This window comes from Apaloderma vittatum, unplaced genomic scaffold (genome assembly GCF_000703405.1).
Source record: "Apaloderma vittatum isolate BGI_N311 unplaced genomic scaffold, ASM70340v1 scaffold7995, whole genome shotgun sequence".
Lineage (NCBI taxonomy): Eukaryota > Metazoa > Chordata > Aves > Trogoniformes > Trogonidae > Apaloderma > Apaloderma vittatum.
Genome location: NW_009717608.1, coordinates 33,413 through 43,305, shown reverse-complemented (window position 1 = coordinate 43,305; position 9,893 = coordinate 33,413). Strand labels below are relative to the sequence as shown.

The 9,893-nt window shown below is 38.2% G+C and overlaps 1 protein-coding gene across 1 annotated transcript in view; it reads right to left on the bottom strand.

Moving 5' to 3' along the window:
- TRPC4 (transient receptor potential cation channel, subfamily C, member 4) overlaps nucleotides 1-9,893 on the bottom strand; it is a 40,342-nt gene that overhangs the window by 5,552 nt on the left and 24,897 nt on the right. The window contains exons 5-6 of the mRNA XM_009869965.1: nucleotides 8,994-9,189; nucleotides 6,152-6,346 (exon numbers count right to left, since the gene is read on the bottom strand). Of these exons, the coding sequence (XP_009868267.1) occupies nucleotides 6,152-6,346; nucleotides 8,994-9,189 (391 nt within the window). The remainder of the gene's footprint in view (nucleotides 1-6,151; nucleotides 6,347-8,993; nucleotides 9,190-9,893) is intronic.

The window sequence follows — 9,893 nt, the reverse complement described above, 5'->3', positions numbered from 1 at the left end:
CTGAGGAAGCACTAATGGAGTCTGTGGCTAAGCAAGCGCTAAATAACAGACCTGACTCACAGGTAAAGGGAAAAACACTTTAAGACGTAATTGAAACACACTTCAGTTCAGGTAAAGCTACTATAAATAAAACAAATATTGATTCTTATTTCACAGAATTCTTTCTGCAGTTGCTGTCTGCTCTGGTTTATTTTACAGTATTCTTTCTGCAGTTGCTGTCTGCTCTGGTTTATTTTACAGTAAAACATGAAATAAAAGCATAAGTTTAATTCTGTATCCATAACAAGAAAAAGCTTAATCAGATTTATCCTTTTTTTGGCAACCAATTCTGAAACTCCTAGAAGCACTCAATGCAATGTCTTTTCCACTCAACGTAATATCAACCGGTGCAATTTGGGATGACTATGTAATCAAATATATTTGTGTAGTAATGTGTACAGAGCAGTTCTACTGAACTTAACAATTTTCAGTCCATACCACTGAGAAGGTGAAAGAGAATTCATTTAATGGTGTGTTCTCCTACACAGACACATACGTACTGCACAGGGAATTACGCACACACATAACTTAGCAAAGTTATTACCCCCATCAGTTCTCAATCTCCTGTTTAAATGTTCAGATTCAATTTCCAGTTCATAACTACTTTCTGATTCCTTCTGAAAGCAAAATGAATCTCTCTTTAAATACATCTGAAAATCAAGCTATTCACTACAAATAACATGTCATTAACACTCATATCATCCTTACTTCGTTCTCAGCCAGTTTGCATTTCTCTACCTGATCATAGCCTGATTTGCAATTGTTCAAAACTTGTTTCAGCTGTGGTGCTATGTGGATGAAGACGTGTTGAAAACTATGGCTGACAAAAAGACAAAAGTTAAATCTGACTAAAAATAACAACAGGGGAAGAAACAGTCTTCTGGTGACAATGCTGTAGGAGATCACAAAATTGAAGGGGATACTTTTACCACTTTCGAAAGCGGGCACTAACATTCTTTAGGAATTTTTAATAATAGTTCTGCTAGTAGGGATAATTATTTTGGTCTTCCTGCTTATTCCATTCCTACTAATCTGCACTGCTTGGAAGAAAAATCTCTTTAGTAGTCAAAAATTTCATAACGTTAAATTACTTCTTTAGAAGTGTTTTATCAAAATGTTATCTTACATAAAGCAGAAATTCAAACTTAATGTCTGCATTTGACCTCAAATTGCTTAGTGATAAAGGTCTAGAAAATGTAAATATTGACTGAAATCATGGAATATATTCCTTCTCTTGAATAGAATCTTACCCATAAAAAGGGTAAGAGCTTATCTGTGTTGACAAAGAGGTTTCCCAATGAGATGGTCCTTGGCTGTAGAACAAACACTCCTTATTACTGATATCCATTCCAGGTGGAAGGTGTTATTTTTTTTTACTCGACTTTTAATAACTCACATTACACAGAAAATGCAGAACACTTATGTTGAGTTAGGAGTTGCATCATTTCCCACCTGGAGAACAAAGAACAGGAGACGGGGAGAGAAGATTTTCTCTGACAAATGGTGGTAATTATCATGTAGGTTGCTTGGAAAAACAGCATAAAAATCTGGATAGCTAGAAAAAAGGTAACAGTTTATCTAGATGCACAAAAAAATGTACTGACAGTCCATTTTCATCTCTGAAATACTTAATGTTATAGGTAAAACACATTTTGGGTGACCGATCAGATATAAAGTGGAATATAATTTAAGGAAAATAGTACAAATTATTGCAGTGGGATTCAGATTTTTTTTTATTAAGTCTCTTCTTTTTTTGAAATAGTAGTGGATTTCAGGTGGTCAACAGGAGTATCCTGGAGACACTCAAAAGCCTTGGGCAACCAGGAAAACTTCAGTCTAATCGATAGAATTACATTGCTAATCTGCCTTTTGCAAAGGTGAGCTGACAAAGTTAACAGAATTGGTGTGTGTATATATATATACACAAAGAGCAGCACACACTGTTATTTCAGAGTTTTAAGTGTAGGAGATACTTTGTGATAATAGCTAAAGAGAATGCAGCATATCTGGGGCGTGTCAAAATGACAGAAAATAAAAATGTGTTGAAATCTGAAAGGTAGAATATCTCTGTCTGATTAATGGCAGAGCTAAAGTATTAGTAAATCACATGAGAACATCTGACCTTCCTTCAGCTGCACCTGTGGCTAGAGAAGCTACCATCATCTGGGCAATGTGTTGCTTTGGAGAAAAAAACTCGTGCCTTGAAAAAGTTCCCCTTGACTCCACCACCCACTGCCTCAACTGTCCCAGTAGAACAAAGGATGGCAGAACCAGAGAAATGATACCCAAGGAGGAGCAAATTCATCAGCTCTCTTAAGAGGCCTTTCGCTTCCCCACAGACCCTGTTCTTTCTTGTGACAGCTTTGTTACAAGCAGCACTGTAGATGGTCCTCCCAAGCAACCATGTCCTACTTACTTCGACTGATATTTTTCTTATTCATATGAGCCAGATAAATCCTTTCACTATTACATCTGCTGTAAACTATCCCGACCCTGAACTCTTTCTTTGCAAGTTTTGTCTGCATACAACGAGCTTTCAAATGCATATGCATACATATTTTCACAGAGAATTGTTGGTGATATATTTAGTTCTTAGTTCATTCCTAGATCATCATTCCACATTTTATGGTAGAGGGGTTTTTATGCAGTTATCATGCCTGATCCTTGAAAAATGCTGTCTTTAACAAATCAGCTCCATTCTGCATATCATCTGTTTTGTATCCTCTAGCAACGACTCAGCCTTTAGATGCTCACAATTGCTTTTTCTACTGGAAAACACCATAGTACATCCCATAGTACGTAACATAGGAAAGTTAGCATTTAGACACTTCACAATACAATGTTTTGAAACTGAGTTCTGCCTTGCAGACAACATGACATCCATACATACAGCCAATATAAGAAAATCAGTCTGAAACCAAGTCTACAGTGTTTTTTCCCCAAGTAGTAGGAAAAAGTATAGGGAAGGAATAAGACTCAGTGAAAAGAACTAGGTCCCAGTAAAGCTTATATTACAGTTCTGAGGCCAAAGTTGTTACAGGGGAGATTCCAGTAATCTGGAGTCAGAGAGCTGGCATCTCAAATCCCCGAACAAAAGGCAAAGAAAACACTTCATTTCCCTTTGTTCAAAAGGGCATAGAGGTTCCAAATCTAATTTGTGATGCAGTTTGTTAGGAGAATTGAAAAAGTTCTGAGAACACAAGGCTAAGCTGTGGACGATGGGAGTAAGTTTTTCAAAACCAGAAAGCAGTGCATTCCCCCAGGACAAACCGTGAGATCACCATGATGTGCCTATTTGTTCTCCGACTACTTCTTCGGTAAAACCCAGTTAACAGCATCTGGTTTACATCTACCCACACGGTGTGTAGACCTGACTGCTGGAGTGACTAGTGGCTCTCACACTCTGATGGGTATGGACAGATTTCCCTAATGTGGAAACCAGAGCACACAGTGCATAGCCACACCATATGCCATTTTTGAAGCCTGGGTGCATAACTAGGCCTAGAAATTGCAAGATGTTCCAAATTCAGATAGCGCTAATAGGGCTTCTGTTATAGCAAAGAGCGAGCTGAAGAACTTTGCAGTTTTATGAGATGCCCAGATGTGTGGAGTGAATCTGGAAGCTCTCTGCTTCAGAGAGGTTTCAGCTGTACTTGCAGCTAGCTACCTATTCTGTAGTGGATACTAGTGATATATATGGCCCTATTGTCTCACAGACTTTGGGATTTCAGCTTTCTCTCATCAAACAATTTTTTTTTAAAATTTACTCTACAGATATTAACCAAAAATGTCTTACATCTCTCCCTCACCTATGTCCTCCATGCCCAAACAGTTCAGTAATTAGTGCTTCACATTCAAATCACAAGGAAACCAGGTTCAGCTTCTTCTCTTTTGTTCTCCCACCAGGTTCAGATTCTTCTCTTTTGTTCTCCCAAGAGAGCACCTTTTCCACCCTGGTATCTTAATGATTTTAAGATGGAAATATCTCTTCTCAAAACTATTCTGCTTAGGGTAAATAACTAAATAACCAATGGAAAGTAGAACCTGAGTCACCCTGATGACAAGCTACTTGCTTTACTTCGCACCTGCTTCTTCTATCTCCAAAAGGAAATTCCATCTTGAACGTAAGAAGTCTTTTCCAACATAAACATCTTTTAAACTGCTTGGGGTTAAGGATTTTGATTTTTTTTTTCCCATTTTTTTGAAAAAATTCCCATCCAGCTCTCTGCATAGATGTCCTGCGCTTTTCACATTTTGCTGCATCTGTTTTCCAAGACCCAAGCTGCTAATTTCTAGAGGGTGGTATTTATATACCTCAGCAGCAGCTGGCCACAGAAACCAGGGGTGCTCTTTCTGAACCTCCTTCCTCACCATGCCATTCAGCATGGAGCTCAGAACACCCTGCCTCTTTCTTTAGTATTCCACAGAGTCAGGAATGAGTTTACTCCCAGAGCTGCATTTTGAGAAGGAAAAGAATATCATTTATCCTGGATGGAATGCCTGACAGAAAATATTGTCTTGAAGGTTTTGCAGGGATGTATAAGGATGTTCTGGATCTCTCTCAGTCAAACAGGGATATTGTGCTAACCAGTCCTAGTCTGTCAGCTGCTATACACTGGCATCACTCCAGTCTTTTTCTCTTCTATCTACAAGTGTGACAGCTAAGTGAAGCATATTTTGTGTTCACAATGTAGATACTAACCAACAAGACTGCAATAAGCCTGTTTAGAAGGTTTCCACAAAGAGGATAAAATCCATTCATCAGCAAAAGAACTCTGAATTAGTTTTATATGTCACTTTTCCTCTTTATCATATATATATGTACTGTGAACTTGTTCCTCCAGGTATATCTCACAATTAAACTGAATGCTAGGATATGACAGGAGAATACGTAAAAAAATCTTACTCTTATTACTCACTTCTCAAGAAACTGGGGAAAAATAGAAAGAAAAGGTCAATAGAGTAATTGTCCAGCAAAGAATTTTATAGTATGTCCTGGTTTCTTTGAAATGAGTGGAAATTTTTCTACGAGGGTCAGCGTCATGAGGACTATAACTCTTTCTTCTTCCTCTTAGCCACACATGACACTCTTATATTCTCACTTAAGGCTTTGCTATCCGAGTTCCTAAGAGACTCAAAAACATTTTCATTCAGCAAATCTCTATGGTATAGGGAGCCACATTTTACCCACAGTTTCTTTATGTTGAGCTGGCTAAATACGGTGTAGTTACTGAGGTACTGACTTACTATGAGAAATGTAGAAAACAACTAGGGAGACTTAGTGGTTGGTGGATTGGGTATTGTCTGGATATTTCCTCTGACAGTACAGAAAAACCGTGCTGCTGACTGAGGTAACTCAACTAGGTAAAGCTAGAAGGAACAAACTCAAATCTGCTTTACCCAAGAGCTACCAGAGCAAGTCTGTGGCTGGGATATTATACAGGCATCTGCTGAATCCAGGTGTAGGACTATTCTTGCTCTCCTTCGGTGTCTTTTTCTTCTCTTTTTTTTTTTTCTAGAAATTTCACTGTTAATCAGCACTGTCAGAACAGAGTACCAATGTGATTCTAAGATAACTCTATCTATAAACTCAAATGAACAATTCCTAGTAAATGCTATTATCTTTCAAAATGTTTTATTTAATGGGAACAGCTTTTGGTAAGAATGCTTTTATGGTAAACCCTTTTCATTACACATAAAGAGAGAGAGTCAGAGAGACAGAGAATATCCCATTATGGATACTTCATACACCAGTCTGTGGTTCATGATACATCAGTGATACTTGAACTGTGACACCCGAGCTAGAGATCACCAACCACACCTCTGGGATTGGTAGACAAGTATACACATTTGATCTCTTGTATCTGTATTGCTCTTAAACCTTCTTGCATTATCTGTAGTTTAGGCTGTCATAGTTCATCTTGTCATTGCACAGGAATATGATGGTACTTTCTCTTCAAATACATTGACATGAATGTAAAAAATAAATATACTGTGCTAGAATTATTCTCATATGCACATTATCTGACAGTTCAGATGCCCTGTAAGGCTGAGAAGGCTCATCTTTAGAGCAAAGAGAAGAACTACAGGCAGAGTAAAACACAAGACTTACCCCTATAGTTCCAAAGCTTTCAGGCTTTCTTCTAATTTTTTTCTTGCAAAGGTGTCTCCATAACCATTTGATCAGATACCACAGGGACTTTGGGCTTGGTATGACATTAAAAGGAGTGGGCAGAGTTCCCCCTTCTTCAAAGTAACTCATCCAGAGTTTTGTTCGAGCAAACTTCCACTCAATGTCTGCATGATCCTGCATACAAGAAACACACCATCAGCACAGATGTTGCTGTAATTAAGGAGGTAAAAAAAATCTCCACAAAAATCTGAAAACTATAATTAGAACAACCCTGAAATACTAATGAAATTTCTTGTTAAAATACTGGCATATTCTTTTGGCAGAAGGTCTTTAAAACAAAGGAAAGATAAGCTGCTTTACTTTTGTAGAGAGATGTTAAGTATGTACAGTATATTTCCACTTTCAACCTTTCTTTCTTGCTACCAGCTTTTAAATAATTAAAAGTGTCTCAAACAACAGTAGATAATTACAAGCAGGAAAATGCTACATTTCTGGAATAGATGTTTTGTTATAATAGCAGTTCATCATTATTCCACATAGATCACTCTAATTACTCTGATGTGCAGAAGCTTCAACAAGTCTGTATGTCTGATGCACTCTCTCAGTAATTGTCAGCCCCAGAACTTCACAAATAGGTTATCCAACAAATCACGAGGCTACTTAAAAGTGTTGAGTATCTTTTATTCCTTCAACTTCAGAATAATCTATTTGAAACAGGTTGGGGGGGGTATTTTTATTTGAAATTATATTTCTTTTGGATTCTATGTAATATTGTATAACCTTGAAAAGTTTGAAAAAAAGTCAAAACTAAAGTCCATGGGAAGATTGCTAAACCCTAGCAGCTTAACAAGAAGTTTAAGTTGTGTTTGGACAACCAACATAGTAGTCAAGAATGTAAACTGTAAGTCTAGCCTTAGCCTTTAATATTTAGCCAGATATGAGGTAATCAAAATAATAATTTAGAAGTTGTAGAAGGAAAAATATTCTACTTGCAGTCTGAGTTTTGATGAATGATAGCATTTTGTGAAAGTGTGTATCAGACTTTGCCATCTAGAGTAACATAAACACATGTAGTCTTTTTTTTTTTCCTGTGAAAAAAATTGTGTCATAGGTTTGAGTCTGGTAGGGTTTTTGTAAAAGCTGAGGTAGACTTGTGTGAAGCTTTGAGAGCCTTCCCCACCTCCAGGTAGGAGTTGGACCTGCCTCTGGCCAGGGCCAGGCTGATCAGTGCCTCTGAGATCAAGGTATTTAAGAGGCGACCCCATTGTTCTTTCACTTTTTTAGTTTCGTCTCATATTGAGCTGCCCTGTCTTTAATGTTAGGGAGTTTTTCTGTTGGAGGAGAGGGAGGTGAGAGAACAAAGGAATGCGATCCTGAGAAGAGAGAGGAGGAGAAGAGACCCAGAGAAGGAGAAGAAGAAGCCTGCTGGAGCAGGACGTTTCCCTGGAGCCTCGTGGTGGCTGAGATGGTGGGAAGGTGATTGCCTGCCAGCTGGGGAGACAGATAGAAGCGAGAACGTCCAGGATACATCAGTACATGCAGAGCCCCATGTGAGAGGTGAGAGTAAACAAACATCAGCAGAGGACATGCCCAAAGTGATCAGTGGCCCTGATGGACTCACGAGGAGGACGAGGATTGCCTCCTGTGAGGTGGACACCACGTGGCACGAAGGAGAGACTGCGAAGAGCCCTCTTCCTCAAGCAGGAGCTGCCACGGACGATGACTAATGGCCTGATAGATTGCATCCCCCACCCCCTGCCCTCTTCGCACTGATGGAGGGGGAGGAGGTAGCTGGGAAAATGGGAGGAGTGTGTGAGGGGGTGTATTTAAGATCGAATCGTATTTACAGATGTATTCCTCTTACTATCCTACTTTGTAAATGGTGGTCGTGAATTAAATTTGGTTTTCTCCTCAAGTCTCTCTGGTTCTTTACCTGCCATTTTAAATGACAGATTATTACCCTTCCTATCCTTAATCTCAACACTTGAGCTTTTTCAGTTGAATTTTCTCCTTCCACATCATAGTGGAAATGGGAGTAGGCAGAAGACTGAACTTGAGACCGGCACAATTTTCTGTCCCAGTCAATTTGAACCACGACAGCTTGTAATTTCCAGATTAGAAAGAAAGAACATTTAAAAATCTTAACACTGGGAAGCCTTCTTTTATTTGTTTGCTTTCTGCATTTGAATTATCAAATGGTGAATCAGTGTTTATTTTCATTAGTGTCCTTAACAGACAACTGAGAAATAAAAATAAGCCAATAGCTCTGATAAAGATCAAGACAGTTTTCATTAAAAGAGAAAACAGGACACTGCTGAACAGAAGTCATGATCTGTTTGAATTGAGAATCGGTCTGAAATTGCCTATGAAACGTGGGCATCCAATTTACATTAACTGTATATACATGTTCTATAAAAATCCAAAAATAACAGTCTTTTAAAGATTAATAAATATAATGTCTTAAAATAAAGCAAAGACAGAAGAATCTTTGGCAGAGTCACTTTGTCAGTAGAGGTCCTGCACAGTGCAGCTGGGCAGCATGGGCAGGGCTGTAGCTCATGTCGCTTGCCAGCAGCCTCAATACACCCTTCTCAACTCATGAGCTGGTTCTGCAGAAGGACTACCTCTTCCCCATTCAGAGAATTTCCCCACCTAGCAAGGGTCTGGTTTCTGTGTCTTTCCAGAATAGTGTAAAAGGATTTGAATAAATCAGAGAACTTGTCCCAATATCTTGTGTGTAAAAACTATTTGCTCCCAGGAAAATGGGAACAGAGAGAAGGGGTGTATCTTATAAAGCATCTAAAGATAAGGAAAAACTTACAGCTATAAGTTGGTAAGAATTATTCATCATGGCTATTAGCATGTTGAGCAGAACAACCAGAGAGATTACATTATAGGTACCAAACATGGTGGCCCCAACAAATTCAGTAAATTCATGCCTTGCTTTCACATTGGTCACATAGAGGTTGATGAGTCCAAATATAGACCAGAATAATGACTGCAGTGTTTCAAATAATCTGAAAAACAAAATCCAAAAGGAATAGCTGTATAATAACAATACACACACTTTCCAGATTGTTCACTTTTTCCCCAAACACACAAAAATCCTTGCCTTGATTGAGATGAATGATGCAAACACGTATATGGAATATCCTTCTGGGAAACAATGGCTTAATGTTTGAGATTTGAGCCTCCAGATATACAATACTGAATCCATAAATAAACCTGTGAGTAAAAGGCTGGTTTTGTTCAAGCTGAGCGATAAATATAGTTTTAGCGGTCTTGGCCTGGACACCTGCCTTTGAAGCATATTGACCCTTTGCCTTGACTACTGAAGGGAGAATAAGGATCCAAAACTAAGTGAATGACTGCATTTCACTAAGATGTTAAAAAAACTATGATATCCTCATACCTACTTGGTACTGTCAGTTTATGAAATTTCTGGTTTGTGTTGAAAGACACTGAGATAATAGGAGTTGTATAATTAGAAAGACGTTATTACCATTAGCATATGTTTTGTTTTGCAAAGAATGGAGTCATTTAAAAACAGACATGCTGCTTTCAAATGAAACTTGTGCTTTTATAACGAAATTTTGTGATATTCCCTTTGAGAAGTTTGACAAAACAGCTAGGAAGCTCACTAATAATGATCAACTTAAAAAAAAAAAATCAGCTGCAACTATATAGCTTGACATAATTTCACTTTAGTACAATGTTTAAT